Source organism: Mustela erminea, chromosome 4 (genome assembly GCF_009829155.1).
Source record: "Mustela erminea isolate mMusErm1 chromosome 4, mMusErm1.Pri, whole genome shotgun sequence".
Lineage (NCBI taxonomy): Eukaryota > Metazoa > Chordata > Mammalia > Carnivora > Mustelidae > Mustela > Mustela erminea.
Genome location: NC_045617.1, coordinates 12,622,614 through 12,644,442, shown reverse-complemented (window position 1 = coordinate 12,644,442; position 21,829 = coordinate 12,622,614). Strand labels below are relative to the sequence as shown.

Below are 21,829 nucleotides of genomic sequence, written 5' to 3'. Positions count from 1 at the left end.
GTTTTTTTGTTTTGTTTTGTTTTGCTGTTGTTTGCTTTGTTTTGTTTTGTTTTGTTTTGTTTTGTTTTTGCTGTTGTTTTTGTTTGTTTGTTTGCCGTTGTTTGTTTAGTTGTTGCTAACTGTTCATCTGATCTGAAAGCCCACGGCCAGCCCTCATCTATCCTTAACACTGCCCTGAGCACAAGTAACACAAAATGCCAATTTTGTCAATCCACCACAGTTGTCTTCCATTTTTTCTAGGAATTAGACAGATTATTTCCTAGGAAATAAACAGATGAGTAAAATCACATTTGGGCGTCATTGTTAGGCGTTTGGGGGAAGCGAGAGATACACGGAGGCAGACAATTCGTACAAAATGCATCTGTGACACAGGGTACAGAACAGAATTGAGTTTTGCTAGAAAGAGAAGGAAGGAAATATGATTACGTTGAATTTGTGTGGACTGCTGACTATGTAGGTTTTTAGTGCATAGGGCCAAATTCACACATCCACATGGGTCCCCTCACAGAGGAGGGGCACAAACACAAGAGCCCAAGCCCTTTCGCAAGGGGCAGGGAAAGTCGCTGTAAAAAGTGTAGCTACAGCCTCACCCCAGTCCCACATCACACACAGATAAACTGAGACTCGTGGGCTGGGCTATCAGATTTCCATTCACAAAAGTTCGTCCAGAAACAGTATTCAGGACCAGTATTCACTCTGTATTTGCTAAGCATCTGTCAGTCTGTGTGCTCGGTCTGGCGGGTACGTTGCACATCCCCAGATGGGCGAAAGTCAAGCACGGCCCCGTAAAGCAAATGAAAGCCAAGCCCCAAGATCACCGTCCAGCCCCCTTTCCTTCTCAGAGGTTCTTCCCCTAATTACCCCCAGTCGACCACAGCATTAGTTGGAAAAGGCATCCAAGGACAGGCCTTTTCAGCTTCTGCAAAGGCAATACACAATCTATTCTCATGAACATTTTCAAAATGGGTACCATTCTACAAGATTCCTACTCTACCAATCCCATGAAACACAGAAATAAGTTTGGGGTGGGGGGCATTCCAACGCGGGTATGGGAGGCAAAAGTCATTCAGCCAAACAGGAGATGGGCAAACGCTCAGATTTTGTTTTCCTCTATCATTTTGCTAAAGCAAGCTGGTGGGGAGTCGGCAGTAAGTCGGTGCTGTGATACTGTGATTCTGGCTGGATGTGTCCGCTCAGGCTTTTATCGCTGGAGCTCTGACTCAGCTAACACTTCGGAGCAACTGAGATTGTCCCAGCAAAAACCACACTTCCGGGTCACACACAGCTCAGCAGCCCTCTGCCAGTGCAACCGAGGCATTATTTTGCTGCTTATGGAAAAAGAATGAGCAATTGTCTGTAGACCAGCTCTGAATGTCTTATTTACTAGAGGTTAAGATTGTGTAAACACCACTACTAGAGTATTTCAACAAGTCAGTATCTATTAAGCGCTGTGTGGTAGACTGTCCTAAGGGCCTTACAAACATTATCTCCTTTAATCCCCATAAGCCTATGAAGTCGATTCTATTATTACCCTCATTTTGTAGATAACTAGGGAGCAGAGAGATAAGTGACTTGCTTCAAGTCACAGAGCCTGTAAGTGGTCAAGTGGGACACCCGATTACCTGACTTCAAAAGCTGAGCCCCCCCCAGCTGCTTCTAACCACTGCCAATTTCCAAAAGTCAAAGACTTCTAAATTAGTACTAATTCCTGAAATCTCTCCACTCTTATCCTGGCACAGCCTCAGCTGGAATGACAGAGAGGTGTTCATACGTGGGAAAACAGAACTCGACACCCACAAAATTAAAAGACAATTTCTTAACTTCAGAAACAGTATTGCTTTGTATCAAACTTCATTTTTAAAGTTCCGTCATGTTTCTCTAAAATAATCGAAAGGTTCAGACCGAGATACATCAAAATGTTGAAGGAAAGTATTAAAAATCTGGTCTCTGTCACCCTAACATTAAAATTACGGGGTAAGTTCCTTAAAATGGGTCTAGTCTGTGGAAGAACAGGAAAAAAAATAGTAATTTGTTTCCTGATTTTTTTGGTCTCCTTTTAATCATTCCTTCAAGAACAGCTGAGGGGGAGAGAAAATGATAAGACCATCCCTGGATCCCGGATTTCAGGAGTGATGTAGCTCCTCTTTTTTTAAATGCCTTTGAGGTTTATTTTTTTAATTTTCTCCTGCAGCTTCAGTTTCACAACTTCTCAGGGAGACAATAAACTCTGTAAGGAAGAGCGAGTGTAATAGCCGGTTGCAAGCATGGCATGAGCGCTCAGACTGGGGCCCATCATCCCAGGAGCAGGGACTCCAGCGCGGTAGGTAGGAGCTGGGAGAGAACGCAGGAGGAAACCCCATGATCGTGGCTTTAGCCTCATCACATGTTTTAATCCCTGAGGTCTGTCGTAGGTTGGCAGCACGTGAACACTTGACCAATCAGAAGATGAACTTCACAAACGCTGCCATAGAATTTTTGAGTATCTCCAAGGACGGTCGGCATACGCCCAGACTCTTGTCCTTAATAACCCCACACCATGTGCCTTTCTATGTTGAGGGGAGTAGGGGAGGTGTCCAGGGGTTCTCAAAGACTGTGCAACAGGGTCCTGGCTGAGTGATGTTATTTTGTTCATTGTGGACAAAATCTCGCCTCTTCTCTTTCCCATCAGTAAGCTACAGGCCATTACTGTAGAAGGACTTTTTTAAGAGGACAAAATTCTCTTCCACATATATACACAGGGTTTGGGACAGATCTCACATGCCTAAAACTGGAGAAAAACACAGCCATCTAGAAAATCTGAATTTGATATAATCTCTTTGTCCTTTACTTACATTAAACCTTACATTTGTCAAAACTTTTGTCAGACCAGCACATGGCTAGCAGTAAGTTTAATGGCCAAAAATCAAACCTCTAGGGCAAAACTTAGCAGTTAAGAAATCTCCAGAAAATTATAAGGTAAATTTTATTAAAAGATCACTGTTTTTTTTTTCTAATCCCATAGGTCATAAAATCTTTTTTTCAATCCCTCGAGGTACCCCCAACCACATTCTATGATCCCACTAGGTTTGATTCATCATGAAGATCTTCTACCCATTTGAAGAAACATCAGAAAAGGTCAGTTTTTGTATACTATTTAAGTCAGCTTTTAATCGACAGATTTTGAAATACTCACTTTCAACTGATTAGCATGAACATGTAAAAAAAAAAAAATCCATCTTCCACATAAGCTCCAAGGTAGGGAGTTTGTGGTAGTCTCCCCCAAAGGAAACGATGCAGGGATTCTATCATGAGGGCGGGAGGGAAATGTGAACCCCTTGTCCATAAAAACGAGTCCCAGACACATGGAGACCTTCAAATGAGGCTGTCCCATTTATGCCTTCAGTGGCAAAAAAAAAAAACACCAAACTGTCTGCCTTTTATTCTTTGCTAATAATATTCAGATGTCAAACAAGTTTACGTAAGCTCTTTAAAGAGTAAAATTACGTGTAAATACCTTAGTGTTTTATGAAGGCCAACACTCTGAAACTCAGTAACATTCATGGTCTTTGGGCCAAAAGCAGCAACAACTGCTTGGCTTTGGGGAGAGGAAAAGAAAAACAAAACAAAACAAAAACACAGTAAAACTGATTCTAGAACCTCAGGTTTGGTGGGTAGAGAAGCAAGGAGAAAGAACCAGAGATAGATGAAGGACAACAACACCGCATGAAGACTGACTCACACTTGATGATGATGGTGGTGATGGGGTTTCTTTTAAATCACTTGTTCTCCAAGGATGGCATCTCCTCCTAGAGCCAGTTTTGGAAATGTGAGGTGCCAGTGATGGGGAGGGCCACTCCTGGTGAACAGATGGGGTCCGGGCGCTACGTGAGCTCCACTGGTTAGATCCCTTACAACCAAAAACTGCCCTCCATCGGTACAGCATCCGACTGCGCCACCAAGTACTCATGTGGATGGAATCCCAGCTCGGCACTGAGTCTGTAATCTCATTCTATCCCTAAACACACAGGGCATTTTTAGCCCAGTTTTAAGACGTGTTGGAATTTTCAGGAATGCAATCACTCCCCAAACTGAGAGAAGCCAATACGTAAAGCAATAATGAACAAGGAGGGCAGAGCCAAATCACTTCGATCTTAACCCCGGCTCTGTTATCAGCTGTCTACCCTTGGATGACTCCCTCACTTGTAAAATGGGAAGAACCGGGACACTCATCTCATAGTTGTTGGGTAAATATTTAGAACAATGGCAGGCACCCAGTAAGCACTACGTAGGTGTAGCTCTCATAGATTTTTGTTTTATCTACAACTTGATCAACAATTGGCCACATTTTAGAAAATCTTGTTACTGACATCCATCTATTCCTGGCATTGCGTTGCCAGCAGAACACACCTGTGCTAGTGTCCGTTTTGTAGCTGTCACACGCGTGGTGATTTTCTCTACAGGTTCAAGTATGTGCCTTGTCTCAATATTTCAATACATCTTGTACTATAACCATGCTAGAATATTTACATAAGAAAATAATTATTTCACTAGAAAACACTTATACATTTGTTTATATTTCATTTAGGACATTAAGTTAATGCATGTGGTTGTATTTACTATTAATTTCATTTTGGAATCGTAAAAGTATATGCGGGTGATGCTTTTACATGTGAGGATAGGTTTAATCATCCATGGCTTTTAGTTGATGATTGTAGCTGTATTGTAAAATATTTATGATAAAAAGGGATGGGTGTTGAGTTGGTCTGGTAGGGTTAAAGAAAAAATCACTTTTAAAGTTTCAAGTGTCATTCCACACGTCCACCATTAAACCTCGACTGTTACGGAGGCAAGTCGCTTCCTTTAATGGCTAAGAAATTAGTATTAAACTATTGTTTATGTATCTCAATGGTAGAGATATACACAAACTTTTTTTTTTTTTCCTTAAAGCAGGGATCTATTTCCCAAATGCAATTCAGGAGAAAACCCCAGGTAAAAAAACAGATGAAGCTGTGGCATCTGACAGAATAAAGGCAGAGGACCCAGAAGCTTCTCTGGTCTTATATTAGGGCTTGAGGGAACAAAGTCACAGAAACATCCATGTGGTGCAGGAACTGAAGCTGGGCACTGTCTGTAGTTCAGACAGACTCCTGAAAATGCATTTTTGAGGATGGTCATCCGATCGCAAGTGGCATTTTCTCCACAGAAAAGGGGCCAACTTCCAGCTAAGACCTCCAAAGCTACTTAACTCATTACTCAGCTGAACAGCACTAAGAATCCTCCTAAATCCAGGGAGTGAGAGGAAGTGTTGCCGCCCCCTTTTCTGGGCATAAAGCCAGCTCAAGCTAACAGTAAAATAGGCCAAGGCTGATGCCCTTCCTTTTCCATAGCTTCCACACTAGTCTCCAGAGCCTTATTACCAGACCTCCCCACCAAGCTCTGCCCTTACATTGTGTTTAAAGCACCCAATGAATCATGCATTCCAAGCCTCTTCTGTCTGTCAGCGGCAGCTCCCTCGGGGGCTGACAGGAGGAGCCCAACTGCCTTCAATCCCCTCAGCCTCACCAGAGGCACTTAAAAAGGAAGATGTTGACTAACTGCAGGGAAGCTCTAATTCGTTGAATTTCAGGCACTTGAGCAAAAAGTAAACAATTCCAGAGGTGTTGGTGTTGGGGGGGGGGGGGGGGGTTGTTTTTGAGCAGGGAATACCAGCTCGGCCTAGGAATATACCTCAGAAAATTCCCCGGATGTAACTGTCACTGTACGATGCTTCCTCAACACCCCCACTTCTAAACCATAAAAATCCCAAAATGCTTGGGAGGGTTTATTTTGTTTTCTAACAATAGCGCCCATAGAGGCAGCAGCCTGGTGGGGGGTCACTTGTAAATCGGAAAGCACCCTGAACCCTCGTTTTCATTAGCTTCACGCAGGATGCAAAGCAGAAATACTTCAATTACACGTGACTAAGAGTAAGAAAAATATACAACTATATTTAAAACACTTAAATTAACAAGATAGGACTTTCCTGTTCTAACAAAATATCATACATTCAGTTTAAACAAGAGTTAATATCTTGACACACTTTTCCAAAATACCTGATGCTAGTTGAAAATTAGTGACCATGAGACTTTCCAAGAGATTTCTATTTTGCAAAATATGTACAATTTTGAAGAACTGCCTGTTTGTTTGTTTTTCCTGGAAGACAGAATTTACACAGTCAAAATGCAAACTGCTGTATCTCTCATAAACCTAAATATTGTTGCTTCATTTTTCTGAAATGATCCTTTGGCTGTCAGCACATCTTATAGCTTCTTTTCCCTTAAAGACAATAATATATAACAACAACGACACCCCTCACGAATAATCATAAACTTCTTTGTGTGTAGTAATCCCTACCTAAATGTGTTCATGTGTTTCTGTGTTAACTGACCTACATACTGAGATTGTTACGAAAAGGGAATAACCAAGTGCAACAGGCCTACACTTACTGAAACCACTTCTTTGAAACAGCAGGAAATGCATGCCACATGTTATTTCAAAGTCAAAGCCTCTACACTTACAAACAGGGTATGTAGCTTGAAAAATCAAAACAAAAATGTTTTCTCCACTGGCTTTTTCAGGTGAAGAAGATGGACCACAAACCAAGGCCTCCGTGTGACAGGGCCACCAACTTCAGCCCCGCCCCCAACACCACCATGGCCCAGTTCCTCATCACGACCAAAACATTCCGGGCACAGGCCCCAGTGTACAGTGTGTGTCTTCGTGTTCCCGCCCTAAGGAAGCCAAGAGGAGCAGACTCGACTCATTTCTCTCCTTCGGCCTCCACAGGCAACACCTAAGATCCTCCGTGATCTGTCCCCATCCAATCACTTCCAAAGTCCGAGAAGGGCAGTATACAACTTCCAAAAGAAACAAACAATGAAATCGCGTAAGGTCACGACGTAATACTGTGGATGGAAACCGGAACAGGTTGTCAACGGAAAAAGCAAGGCACTTGGGAGCGGGGGCCAGGGACGAGTCCGAGGAGGGCGGAGCTCAGTGAGTCAAGAGTTTCAGGCGAGTAAACCAGCTGACCAGCAGCGACGGCTCCGTGGAGGAGGCCTTGGCCGCCGAGGAGACCGGCTTCTTTCGGGTCCCCTCCTCCTGGAACGGGATGGTGGCGCTGCCGTGGAGATCCGAACCGAGGTAGCCCCTGCTCCCCCGGACGTAGTCCGCGCCGCGGACCAGCTGCCTCTCCGCTGGGGGCCTGGAGAAGCGGTACGGGGGCGAGGGGCGCTCTTCGAGGATGGGGGGGATCCGCTCGTTACTGAAATACCGGCACAGGGCGTCCTCACCTGTTTGCAGACAAAGCCCACGAGTCCGTTAAAATCCACAGCACCGTCCAGCGCAGCCAGGCGGGCAGCGTGCTGAGACCCGGTGCCCTCGGGGTGCGTCCCCGACCCCGCCCTCCCCCCACCCAGCCAGGCGCACCCCACTGGATGTTTAGAAAGTAGAAGTGGAAGGAGTCCATCAAAGTCTGCTTCTACAACCCGAGAGGCAACACAAGGGCAGGGCAGAATCGGAGGGCCCACACTTCTTTACCCGTGTAAGAATTTTCGTAACATTTCACTCGAAATTGAAGGGGGAGAAAAAGCGAAAAGGTTGTCTCAGCCTGCACTCCTTAAGGCCCGATCTATTCTTGTTCAATGCCTGTGGGCACCGGGACAGTGGTTCTTATCGCCAAGTCTCCCCTAACGAGCAATCTGGAAGGTGGGGGTGCCTTGCGCTGACACCCTCAGTATAGGGCAGGCACTGTCCTTCACCTTTAACAGACAGGGTTCAGCCATGCTTAAGACAGTTCCAAACAAGGAAGAATGGTCCCAGCCTAAATGCCAGTACACTGCTCTTGGGGGCGGGGCGGGGGGGGGGGGTGGGATGCGGTTGGGGGTAGGAGTGGGCGTGGGGGATGCGGGATAGTTAAGAAACTGAAGAGAAACCTAAAATGCAGGGCAGTCTGGCCACGTGTAACATTCTTTTGACCCAGAAATTATGACGATCTAGGGACAAGATGCTTAGTGCACTGTGGGTGCTCACAGTGGGGGGAGGGAAGGGGGGGCACACACCCGTCGGAGGTGTCCAGCAGCAGCAGCCTGGGTGAGTACATGCTAGAGCCCTGACATGGATGTTAGGATGTCATGCAGTTGCTACAGAAAACATACATGTGTTGAGTAAGTCACCTTTCACGGTACTGTCAAAAATCTATTTCTTCCATTTTGCACATTTTTTCTAAGTGTATAACATCAGAAAACATTCAGACTGATTATGTCTAGTTTGGGGAAGCAGAAGACAGTGGAGTTTTATTTTCTCCTGTCTTCTAGATGTTTCTCAGTGTGCCTGTTTCGCTTTTGTTAACCAAAGGGGTAGCTGCTTTGAAGAAGTGCCCATTGTCAAAGAACCACATAATGCAGGAGTCTACTCAAGAGTACAAAAATCCAGAGAGACAGAAAGTAGATTAGTGGCTGCCAGGAGCTGAGGGAGGAGGGCATGAGGAGTGACTGCCTCAGGGGTTTCTTTCTGAAGTGATAAAATATGCTGGAATTAGACAGTGCTGATGGACACATGACTCCATGAATGCATTAAAAACCTCTGAATTGTACACTTTAACAGGGTGAGCAGATTTATGGTATGTGAGTCCTCTCTCAAAAAAGCTGCTTTTTTTTTAAGTGCCCATCACGCCGACAGACACCTTTTCATTCTAAAACGATCCTACGACAGAACTATGGAAGGTGAAACAGGAGGTCAAGTATGTCTCCACTTTCAGACTTAACACTACCCCCCACCCCCGCCCCGATCTCTCAATTCTAAAAGGAAGTAAAAGGCTAAATCAGGGATTAAAAGCCCAAGAGAACAGCAATGAAGATGTTGACATTTCTAAATCTAAACAAAGGACAGCCCTGCCACCTGCTGACTGCTCCACAGACTTTCATATGCCAGTTAAGGGTATCCTGGACCTTACAACACAGACATCTTCTCCCTTTCCTGCTTTATTATGCTCTAGGTGATTCAGGTTCGTGAGGGAGAAACTTTACCAAGGCCTGGGGAGCTGTGAGGGGTTGTTCACTGTGGAAGTTGAGCCTCCAGAACTTTTTTCTTCTTCCTTTTATTTATTTATTTTTTAAAGATTTTATTTATTTGTTGGAGGGAGAAAGAGCACAGGAGGAGAGTCAGAGAGAAGCAGACTCCCCACTGAGCAGGAAGCCTGAGGTGGGGCTCGATCCCAGAACCCTGAAATCATGGCCTGAGCTGAACTCAGGAGTCAGAGGCTTAACCAACTGAGCCACCCAGGCGCCCCCACAACCTTTTTAGAGCACACGATGCTAATGAGAAGATTCACAGTCACTAACTAGGATAATATAATTCTGCCATTCCAGGAACAGGTAGGGCCTCAGAGACGTTTTACATGAAGGGACAGGACTCAGGCTGGGATCCTCTATCTGGTTATTATAGCACAACGAGGAACAGGGCTGAAGTGAGGGCCATGGCCCTTTTGATTCCGGTTTGGTGTATTTTGGGTTTCTTTCAACTTACCCTTCCTCCCATGACCTCGAGGTCTGGCAAAAGGGTCCACGATCCCCATCCAGCTCCCATCCGCGGGCATGGACAAAGGTCGGGGCTTGCCTTCAAAGGGAAGGGAAGGACACGACAAGTTGACAGAGTCTGTGGACCTTAAAGCATCTTTCCTTTTATTTATAACTTAAGACTCCTCCATATCACACTCACTTAAACCTAAGTGATAACATTATTGTAAACTAAGAAAAGTACCGCCAAGCCTCCCATTTCCGTGGCAAGCAATGAGAACACAGGCCGGCTGAACTCAAGCCTGTGTTGTCTACCGAGCAAAGCCGTTCCACGCTAGAAACCAGGCCCTGCAAGTTAAAACCGTAACATGATCTCACTCCACTGGGCTTTGATGCCAGGCAGCGAGTAACGATTCAACAAGACTTCGCTTTGGAGAGATGAATAAAGGTCTCATACTTAGAATTTCATTGAGGTTTATGTTTTCCTCAGATTACCCTGCAAGTCTGCCAAATCCATCCAACAGTTCCAAATAAGGAAGGGGGGTAGGGGAGGGAGGAAAAACAAACGGCAGAACAAAACAAACAGGCAGAAATGTACCATGAGATGGAGTTTTCTCTCTCATCTTTGTGGGCAGAATATTGGTTTCCACCGAATACCCAGGCAACTGATCAGAATCAGCAATGGTAAATCGCCGTGTTCGGCTCTCCTGGTCCAGGAAGGAGTTTGGCGACTCGGAACCCTTAGGACCCGGCAATGGCTGTTTACACTTACTGAAGCCTCCATAAAGAAAACTCCCATTTTCATCCCTGGAAGACAGTGGGCAATAATTAAGTCACTTACAAAGATCCTCCCCTACAGAAGAATTACAGGACATACTTCCTCCAGCACACACACGTAAGAAAATTTTAATCTTCCTTTCCACTGCAGGAAGCAGCATTCCTTTTTCGTTCTGTTACCCTCCAATACACAGAAATCCTATTACGTAAGAGTAAACAGCATGATCCTACTAAATAAAGGAAAATCACTTTTTTTTTCCCCAGATATGTGTAAAGAGTATAAATACAGCTTTGAAAAGACAGCTCTGGTTTCCTGAATCTCCTATTTATTATAGAAATCACAAGTGAAGGTATGATTGAGCCATTTTTCTGATGCCCAAAGTAGTATCTTTGCCAAGATCTAGCAGAGAAGACACTGGATGTGTAATGGAGTTGTTAGGTTTGAAATTTATGTCAAAAAATACAAAGGTGCCTTTATCATACCCAGTGGAGAGTGTCTGTTTTCTGAACTCCCTACAGAAACTGGAAAGTGTGGCTTAAGGACTCCAACTTAATTCTTTGTACATGTCAGCTTTCCTAAAACTTAATTCTAGTTGAATCCAAGTTACCAGCTAGTTACATTTTTTTGAACCTAGGAAATTCTCTTAGGTGATCATTGCAAAAACTACGAGACAAATGACAACATCAACTGAGTCCAAAAATAATCTAAAGATCAGCTTTGCCTGCTTGGTATTCCCAGTGAACCTCCTGCCTGTGCACCCCCCTTTCCCTTCTACAAATCCATCTCCTTCTATACTTTTAACCCTGGCCTATAACTGCCCCAGTCACAAAGCTCTCAAGACTCACCTCTCGTTCTCCGTAACCATGTGCATGTTTCATTCCTCTGAAGGTATCCTTCATTAACGGTGTGTAAGTGTATGTGTGTATGCACGTGTACCTATGTATCATGTGTGCATGTGTGTCTCCCCTGGGCTTAAAAGCTCCAGTTCGCTTTCCCCTTTACCATGCACGTACCCTTTTTCCTGCCACTGCTCTGTGACCCTTCACGGACACCCAGACAAGGACATTCAGAGTTCAGGGTTAGGGAGTGGCCTCCTGGTTTCTTATAAAACCACCCACACACAGGCCATCAGTGAAACTGTGCTCTCCGTGTGCAAAGGCAACTACCTGTCACTTGAAACGCATTGAAGATCCTACGACCACAGGACTCTGGTCTGTGAAGACAGGGAAGGGTCCCATCTACCAACTAGGATGCCTCTGATCAGCTAAGGTTCTCTATGCGCTGTACTAAGTTCTGGGTGGCCCAAAGCCAGGGAGAGGAAAACAATGTTCATTTTTCCTTGTGCCCAGGGAAGAAACAGGACAGATTCAAACACTCAGCTTAAAACAAAAACAAAACAACAAAACACTTCCAATATCAAGTAACATACCACTGTAAGATTCAGCCTGAACTTTTTCTTATGAAATATGATACCATAATTATGTATTTCTCCATTTATTCTTGAACAGCTGACTAAGACATTGGCAGTTCTCCGGGGGTAAGAACCGCATCTGTTTTGTGTAAGATGCTGATGCAGGCCTCCCACTCACTATACTTCTGTTGAATAAATGAGTTAAATTCTCCGTAAATAGGTAAACTGATACAAATAAGCCTGTATTTCACACCTAAATAATCCCCCAAGGAACAGCTAATATGGCTAGCCTCATTATTCCATGTGCCAATTAAGAATGTCTTCTAGGAGAACTTCGAAGAGACACACAAACACACGCAACCACAAGTACCACATCTCCATCCACATTTCTTAAGTCCTAAGAAGAACACAAATTCACCCCCAACTACAGCTTAACTTTAACCTGCCGCACAAAAACATGTTTTATCTTCCTCCCCAGAGATGATCTGACCTTATACATAATGAAACTTCAGCTTCAGGGACCCCCCAACAGCCCTTTCCGGTGTTCCAGGAGGAGCTAAAACAATGCATTCCCAAGAATGCTGCTTTCTCTACCTAGAGAGTCTCCTCTCCATCAAACTATATAGTTTCAAGACCCATGAAACCTGGATCCATCCCTATGTTTCTCCCTAAACGATCACACATCCCCCTCCCTGTTTTATTGAGAAATAACTAGCATAGAATGTTGGGCTCATGTTCGGTGTATGACATAATGACTTGATTCATGTACCTATTGTGAAATGATCACTACAAAAAGTTAACACCCATCACCTCACACAATCACAAATGCTTCGATTCTTGTGATGCGAACTTTTAAAATCTCTCCCAGCAACTTGGAGATATAAAGTACAATACTGTTAACTATAATCGCCGTGCTGTTCATGACATCCCACAACTTCCTTATCTTGTAACTGGAAGTCTGGACCTTGTGACCCGCCCCCTTCACCCATTCCTCCCAGCCCTACTCCCAGGACCACACTCTATAGAACAACTGCCATTTCAAGACTTAGCCTCGTCACCCTGGAGTGCATCAGCTTCTGCCCTTGAAATCCTCACGGCCTTCATACCGCCACTCAAATCTCCACACACAGGAGCCGGGCACGCACACCGCCCACGGACGCTGACGTACCGGGGAGAGTAGGGCACGGCCGGCGGAGGAGGGATATCAAGATCCAGGATGGCCGGCTTCTCCTTCTTCAGCGAGGTATCCATAGTGCTTTCAGGGGACTGGGTTGTCGTGGGTGGAGGTGAGGCCTGAAATGGAGGCCAGTGCACAGGGCAGAGGTGAGATTATTCTTGGGTAACTCTCCTTCCCCAAAGCCAACACCGAGGGCCAGCGTCATTCGTGTGTTTACAACTATTAGCAACACTCAATGCGTAGCCTTTGAGACACTCAGAATCAACTGGGCATTTTGAAAGACTAGATGTGTAGGAAGAAGCAGAGGCTTGGGGGTAGAGGGAAGAGAGTGCCTGGGTGGCTCAGTTAGTTGGGCAACTGACTCTTGGTTTTGGCTCAGGTCACAAAGGCACGGGTCGTGGGATCGAGCCCTTCATCGGGCTCTGTGCTCAGCATGGAGTCTGCTTGAAAGATTCTCTCCCTCTGCCCCTCCTCCCCACTCACTCATCTGCATGCCTGCGCGCTCGCTCGCTCTCTCTCTCTCTCGCAAATAAGTAAATAAATCTTTAAAAAAAAAAAAAAAAGTAGAGGCTTGGAAGCCAGGTTAGAATTCTATCTCTGAGCAAATCACTTAAATACCCTTGTCTGTTTCCTCCTCAAAAAACAGCCGTCCTGACAGCAGGAGAGTTCATACAAATCAGTAGCGATGCTACCATGCATAGGAGCCTCCGTCCAGGGGCTATCCTGGCTACAGCTCTCACTAGCTGTGTATCTCTGGGCAAACCGCTCACCTTCTCTGTGCCTCATCTATAAACGGGAATAAACGAGACAAGAATAGCACCCACAGAAGGCGAATTAAGTGACACGATACACGTCATAGGCTTAGCACACTGCGTGTCACACGGTAAGTGCACAACCTTATGCGCTTTTTGTCACACATCCATACAAGTTAATTTTAGAACTTTAAAATCCTTACAGCTTAATTTTAATTATGTTATTAGGCTCAAAAGGACCTATTTTTTTAAAATCTTATGTGAGACCTTCAAGTCTTATTTCTTCTATAGACTAACAATGATGACCCACTTTCTGGCGGGTAAAGGAAGGCTTACGAAATCCCAGAGTCGAGGCATAAAGACCTCTGGTGATGGCCAGTGAGTGGTGACGGCCACACGAGAACTGTGCCTGGCCCCTGGTACCTCAAACCCTATCCAGCCGGGATGGTGACCCAAGACCCCACAGTACCCCCCCAAGTGAGACCGTGAGCTATATTTAAGGACTGAAAGGACTGGAGTGTACTCACAGTGACAGGCCTGTTTTAGGGGGAGGACCCCCAGACTCAAAGAGAAATGGGGGCTTAGTCTTTAGTCTCCTGTGACACGATCCCTACAATCTGGATGGTGGCCACCAACACAGTCAACTCTACTCAATATAGAACTGATTAACAGCGTCTGAAAAAAATGCTGAAAACAGCATCAAGGGCCCCCATGAGTGTCAGCAGAAGTACAGTACAGCACTGGCACAGAGTGGGCGCTCTCCAAGGACTCCAGCACTGATGATGCCGACTATAAGAAGAACTCTCATTTACCAGGATGATGGCCTAAAACCAACGAGGACACCTTCTCAGGGACAGGCAACATTAATGATGGTGACAAGAATGAAAGAAACGCACTCCCACAAGAGGTGGGTGCCCAGGCGTGAAGCCTGGAGAATGACACACAGCAATGTCAGGGAGTGTCAGTGTTCCAGAATTTATATTCTGCAACTATCCTGGACCCGTCATGAGGACACTTGGTAGCTAAGCTATGAAAACGGCCTCTCAGTTGTGATGCTGGTTCTACCCCTGGGTCAGAAGCAAAACGAGGTATCTCTTTCCTCACCATCAACTGGTCCCCAAACTGCACAGTCAGTGGGACTTGGCAGGAAGGTGGACAAACCAGAGAGGAGGGAAGCATGCCCTTCTGAAGTGAATTTCCAGACATCAAGGGACTAACTCTAGCCTGTACCTAAAAACAGCTTCCACTTACACTTGAACACAGGCACTTGAACTGCCCCCCCCCAACTTCCGACTCAGTGATTCTCAGAAGACCCACCATCTCTGCCTTCCCGACTCTAATTTCTGTCACTAGTATCACCAGCCAGGTGCAATGTCACACGGCACACCTGCTTTGCTTGCCTTCCTCATCCCTTAGTCCAAAGCCTTTTAAGATTTTTATTTATTTATTTATTTTTTGAGAGAGAGGGAGAGAAAGAGAATGCACAGACATGTGAGAGAGAGAACACACGCAGGGGGAGAAGCAGAAGGAGAAAGAGAGACACCAGCTCCCAACTGAGCAGGGAGCCCAATGTGGGGGCTCGATCCCGAGACCCTGGGATCATGACCTGAGCCGAAGGCAGATGCTTAACCAACTGAGCCACTCCGTTGCCCCAGCTTTCTCTCACAGTAAATACCAATAATTAGGGGTAAGGTTTAGAAAGATTAAATACCTTATCAGAGATCCCATAGTTAGAAGTGGCAGAGCTGAGATTCGAACTGGAGAAGTTGAACTCTAAGCCCCCTGTCTAACCACTAGGCTGTGCTGCTTTGTGAGTCTTTTTCATGCTTCTTCCAAATGACCTCTTGGGCATGAGTCTTTCACTGGCATTGCCCCATCACAGTTGGGGTGTGATTGATATTGTTATTATTTAAGAGATGATTACTTATAAGAATTGACTTATAAATCATTTATTTATCAGTTATTATTTAAGAAGTGATTTTAATTATGTGTCCCTCCTTACTCCATATCCTACTTATTTTTTTTAAAGATTTTATTTATTTATTTGACATAGAGAGATCACAGGTAGGCAGAGAGGCAGGCATAGAGAGAGAGAGAGAGAGGAGGAAGCAGGCTCCCCACCGAGCAGAGAGCCCAATGCGGGACTCGATCCCAGGACCCTGACACCATGACCTGAGCCAAAGACAGAGGCCTAACCCACTGAGCCACTCAGGTGCCCCTGTTATTTATTCTAAACCCTGCATCAAGGTACACATGTAGGTGTATTTCCAATGCTGTATGTATCACAGAGGGTCCAAACTGAGAGCCTGAGACAACTACCATTCCTCTCATTGAAGATGAACCGTAAAATGGCAGACGGTTCCACATAAATTACAATCTCAGTCTTTAGGGACGCCTGGGTGGCTCAGTTGGTTGGACGACTGCCTTCAGCTCAGGTCATGATCCGGAAGTCCCGAGATCGAGTCCCACATCGGGCTCCCAGCTCCACGGGGAGTCTGCTTCTCTCTCTGACCTTCTCCTCACTCATGCTCTCTCTCACTGTCTCTCTCTCAAATAAATAAATAAAATCTTTAAAAAAAAAAAAAAAAAAGGCAGACGGTTCCACATAAATTACAATCTCAGTCTTTAAAAAGGGCATTAAGGGCGCCTGGGTGGCTCAGTGGGCTAAGCCGCTGCCTTTGGCTCAGGTCATGATCTCAGGGTTCTGGGATCAAGTCCCACATCGAGCTCTCTGCTCAGTGGGGAGCCTGCTTCCCTCTCTCTCTCTCTGCCTGCCTCTCTGTCTACTTGTGATCTCTCTCTGTCAAATAAATAAATAAAATATTTTAAAAAATAAAATAAAATAAAAAGGGCATTAAGATGTCATTGCTTTTTATTTGTGATTTAAGAAATAAACACTAAGGACCAATGATATCCGAAGGGAGTCTGGTCCTTGAGCACACTCCACCCAGCTGTGGGGAAAAGGGAGTGCACTGCTCGTACGGAATTACACAACAGTCTCCGACACGATGCTGTAAGTCAGTCTGCTGCTGCTGATCACTCGAGTCTGCCAGCTCTGAACTAAACAATGCAGTGATTCCACTCCCCGCTGGATGGCCGAGTCCCACCATCCCTAGCCCTGCCTTGGCAGGACTCCACCCCAGGTGGTGTCTCCAGGGTTAGTGCTCAAAGCGTGTACCGTCAAATATGTTTGAAAGGAGAGGGGAAAAGGACCAGAACAAACTTCTGCAGTGATGATGAGAGGCTACCAGACCTCTGAAGGGTGGCTAATGAGGCCAAGGAAAAGGACTTTTCATTTTATTTAATCATTTAAACAGTCACATGTGGCGAGTGCAACATCTAGAACCTGTGTTCTCACTGAGGTAGGACTATAGAATGATTCCGCATACACAAACTCCTGAAACCAATCACCATCAAATGGTAACTGTTCTTTCTGAAGACAAATCTGATCCTCAACACGGTTCATGCACAGAGAGCAGAAAAAGGTTTACAGGGGTGCCTGGGTGGCTCAGTGGGTTAAGTCTCTGTCTTTGACTCAGGTCATGATCTCAGGATCCTGGGATCGAGCCCCACATCGGGCTCTCCACTCAGCGGGGAACCTGCTTCCCTTCCTCTCTCTCTGCCTGCCTCTCTGCCTACTTGTGATCTCTGTCTGTCAAATAAATAAATAAAATCTTTAAAAAAAAAAAAAAAGAAAGAAAAGAAAGAAAAAGGTTTACAGCCAATAACGGATACCTGCACGAGGGGCGGTCTCCACCGGAGGTTTTTCAGGGGCGCGGGGGTAAAGTTGAAAGAACCCGTAGGGCGCTTCTTAAGCAGTAATACGACTCCTGTAGGATTCTCTCTCAGTTTTCTCACCAGATTTTTTAGCTGCCATCCCACCTTCAAAGAAAGAAAATGAGGAGAAGGGACTCACTTGTGAGTTATGAAAAGTCAAATCTATGAATTTATCTCAAGGAAATCAGTTGTGAGCAAGTAAGCAGACACTAGTGTGTCCATCTGAGCACTACTTAGAACTATGGAAAATTGGACAAAAGTCACACATTTCAAAAGTTCAAGCAAAATGGTTTTGGATTTAGTTAAAAGCGCTAGAGGGGAATATGATAAGTCTTAAGTCTCAATGAACAAACTCACCACGGTCTGCTGATTAACCTGAATGACTTCATCACCAGCGTGAATCTTCTGAGATCTGTCTGCAGGAGACTATTAGGAACAAACACAGAGACCTGTCTTATTTTTTTTTATCTTCTATTTGTTTCTGTTTCTATTTCTTCCTCCTCCTTTCTTCCGCAGACAATGAGGAGTGGAAATACAATTTTCTCCAGAACTATGACATGGAGCACTTATGAGACAATCCCAAGACAATATGGTCTGTAGAGCCTGCCATGGGGGTGGGCACTCATGTTCCCCACCTGATGAATGGCTGGCTGGTCCGGACCATCTGTCCGTTCCAACAGCCTGGTCCACCCACCAGGAAGAGTGGGACATGCTGCCAGGTCCACCTAACCCATCAGGAAGAGTGGGACATCCTGCGACACAGTGAAATAATAAAAAAGGCTTTCTTTGGTTCATCTAACGTATATCCCTATCAAAATTAGTCCTGTAAAAGCTGACTAACTGCTTAACACATAAAAACCATTGTTATGGTGATGTTCACATCTCCTTTTAAGCAATTATCGAAACGAACTCTTGTCTACTCAACCTTGTTTTACGCATCATCACAATGCTATTATAGCACAGGAAGATGGTGACATTGGAAAATGTACTTCTTTAAAGAAAATGAATTTAATTTAATGAACTTCTTTAGAGAAAACAAACTTAAATTTTTGTCATTTTCTGGCTGAATCCAAAAATGAATGTGTTTTTCAGTATCAGAAGTCCAGATTTTGACTCTGCCCAATAATACTTTGCTACAAATCTGCACATATATATATAAATATATATATAGCTTTCTCTCCACTTATGTGTGCATATAAATATCTACATATAATCTATTTCTCAAATATCTGTCCACAATATTCTGTTCAATTAATGAAACTAGCACTCTCTGTGTTTCAGGTGTCTCCTATGAGCAAAAGCAAAGAAAAGGATAAAACCTTGATTTCAAATTACAATCTAATGTTCTCGAGGCCAGAGTATTTTATTTGGTAACTTATGTAACCAACTGAATCTTCAGACATATTTATAATTATTTTTCTAAAAAAAAAAAAAAAACAGCACCTCTGAACACAGTCAAGAGGATGGGAACCAAACACAAGACATCCTTGGCTGAATCTTCTTGCTCAACTGTTGGGACGGGCTCAACAAGAAATGGCAAATAGCATTAAACTGTACAAACTATACCTTCAATGTATCTAGGGCCAACGCAAGGCACAGGGAACTGAGAGTTATTTTTCCTGCCACCATAACAACCAGCAGTGTCTTCCCTGAGAGACCTGCACCGTGGGTACCTCAGGGAGATAGTCTACCTCAATCTCTTTCTCTTGAGGCACTGAAAGAAAAAAACAGAATGTGTCTAGGCTCCCTTTTGCCCCTGCATGGCAGATGCTTAACCCATAGTTAGAGACCAATTTCCGTAAGTCCATTCAGAATCAGTCCAGCCTAGATAATCTTCCCGGCTTGGGGTTCACTTAAGGTAAAGCTTCACTTTAAAAGATGGTTCTGAGGCTAGGATGTTCTTGTTTATGGATGTGCAATCTTAAAAACCAATCCTAAATGTCCTGAATTGACTTTCCTTCCTAGTGATCCTCATGCATTCATTTCTCAAATATCCTACCAGGTGATGAAGAGAGGTGTTTGGCAGAACACTGGTAAAGAGAGAGCTTGATACCAAAATTCTCCCTGGGGCAGTGACTCTTGCCTATTCTCACCATGAGCCAGACTACTGAAAAATGATGCTTGTTCTGGTTTTCTGCAAAAGGGCAATGACCCGGAGAAGAATGCATCCATTCTTCAGAGGCTAATCGAATTCCCACATCATCTCAGAGGTAGGGAACAGAAGTATGGATGAGATCCTGTCAAGGTGTTGGACAACTTCAAAAAAGAAGTCATTGAGAATCACTAGATACTGTTAGGCTGACCTTGGAGTGATCCTGACTTCTCCGGTAACCTCCCCCCAAAATGGACTGGAGGCCTAAGATAACCTACTGGCGTTGCTGCAGCCTGGAGGCCAAGATAAACACGGGGAATGCAATGGGTGATTTCCATCCACTACCAACCACAACACTAGGCTTCCTTTAACACATTCTAATACCGGGAGCGCCTGGGTGGCTTGGTAGGTTGAGCATTGGACTCTTGATTTGGGCTTAGGTCATGATCTGGGGCCCTGCATGTGCTTCCGAGCTCAGTGGGGAGTCTGCTTGAGATGCGATGTCTCTCTTTCCCTCTCCCTCTGCCCCTCCCCCTGCTTGCACTCTCATTCATACATACATATATACATACATACAAAACTTAACCAGCATTCTGATTTGAAAGTTACAACAACCATTAAGTGCTAGCTGGAAGGCTGTCCCAGAGCTGGCAGCTGGCATTTTCTACTGCCATTTAAGTGCAGCATTTAGGGTCAAATACCTAGATTAAGCCCTGGAGAAGTAGGCTCTTACCTACGGTCCCCACCCCCATCTGTAAGATTTAGCAAGTGTCTCACACATTCCAGGTACTCCGTGAACACAAGCTCAATGACTGAAAAGAATGAGTGACATTCTCAAATGGATTGCCAGAAGGAATAAGACAAGTTTTCCCTTTTTTGATCTTTCACAAGATGGAAACCACCTGTGTCTCTAGGATGACTTCTGTATAATCCTGCATGGGATCAACTACATCCATGTCAACCCTGAACCTCTCATCCAGTCTTACTGAGTCTTGTAGGAATTCCAGGAGACGTACCCTTGCATTTGACATTTCACTGCATTCAAAAGCAGCTTGTTTCGTCTCTCATTCAACTCTCATCCTTAAAGCCAAAGGATGGGGGGCTGGTTTGAAGAGGAGAAATCTGTGTGCCTTCTGGCAGTAACAGGATAGCAAACTACACATCTATCCAAGATGAAAACTGCTTTAAGGAGACCAGGGAGAGTCTGCAACCACACAGGTCTGGTGGTTAATTAAACAAGGCAATCACTAAATCGCTGAATGCAAACTTCCACTCTTTAAAAACTGAAATGACCTTCACCGTCCCCCTGAATCCTTCCAACTCCCAAACAATGTACCGAGTGGCACACAAGTATGTTCTCATTTGGGTTGACCTGAAATATACCAAGTCTCTGACAAGAAAGAGGGATGAACCAAGTAATGAATTACGCATTTCATCTTCTGCACCATCCCTGACCTAAAAGCAGAACTTCCCGTGCTGTTACTGCCTATCAGGTGATATGCCAAAAAAAATTCCTATCGCTTCTCAGTGTGTTCTCACAGCAGCTCGACAAAGAAGGCTTAGACACCACCATCTTCCACTCATTCCTCTGCCAGAACCACACACCATATTTAAAATTCACTGACTGCCTTCAGCAACGTCACTTCTTTCTTGCTACGAATATCAAGCTTGTGTCACAAACCCTCATCAAAGATCATGCCGTTTTATTTTATCAAAAGACGCTGCAGCTCGAGTTCAAAATTCAACACGTTATTTCCAACAGATCAGAGGAGTTACCAACTTTCTTCTATTTTTAGAAATTATTTCCTCTTGTCTTAGTTGATTAAATAGCAGATTAGTTCCACAGACACATGCTTCTTTCATACAGATCCAGGAAGCTATTCTAACATCTCTACCCTCATATCAATGTCATCAAAAACTAGCCATATTGTAGGTTACAAAAAGAAAGCATTCAATTAGCTCTACTTTTCACAAATTCAAAATGTTAGAGGGGCTCAAGAAAACCTTTCATGGAGCACCATTTCCAAAAGGCAGTGAACAGTGTACAAAGACTCTCACAGGAAAAGCAGCCCTGCTTTTTCTATTCAAAAGATTGGGGGTGGGGGGGTGGGGGGGTACTAAATTTCAGTATCATGCCAAATATTACAAAACACAACTCTGTAAAAAGTATCTACACTGTGTAAAAGTCCCCAAATAGCTTCTCTGGTGATCCATCTAAATTCCATTAAACAACAACAAAAAACTGTATTTTACACATACGGCTACTAATTTCAGTTCTTAGAAGAGTGGTTTTCAACCACAAAGAGATC

At 44.5% G+C, this 21,829-nt stretch overlaps 1 protein-coding gene across 2 annotated transcripts in view; it reads right to left on the bottom strand.

The window, feature by feature from the left end:
- Nucleotides 1–4,721: 4,721 nt before the first annotated feature.
- Nucleotides 4,722–21,829, bottom strand: part of CNKSR3 (CNKSR family member 3) — a 91,037-nt gene continuing 73,929 nt past the window's right edge. For both annotated transcript variants that reach the window (XM_032338659.1, XM_032338660.1), the window contains 6 exons: nucleotides 17,786–17,854; nucleotides 17,387–17,533; nucleotides 12,891–13,015; nucleotides 10,132–10,340; nucleotides 9,544–9,633; nucleotides 4,722–7,310 (listed from right to left, as the gene is read on the bottom strand). In XM_032338659.1, the coding sequence (XP_032194550.1) occupies nucleotides 7,012–7,310; nucleotides 9,544–9,633; nucleotides 10,132–10,340; nucleotides 12,891–13,015; nucleotides 17,387–17,533; nucleotides 17,786–17,854 (939 nt within the window). In that variant the 3' untranslated portion in view covers nucleotides 4,722–7,011. The remainder of the gene's footprint in view (nucleotides 7,311–9,543; nucleotides 9,634–10,131; nucleotides 10,341–12,890; nucleotides 13,016–17,386; nucleotides 17,534–17,785; nucleotides 17,855–21,829) is intronic.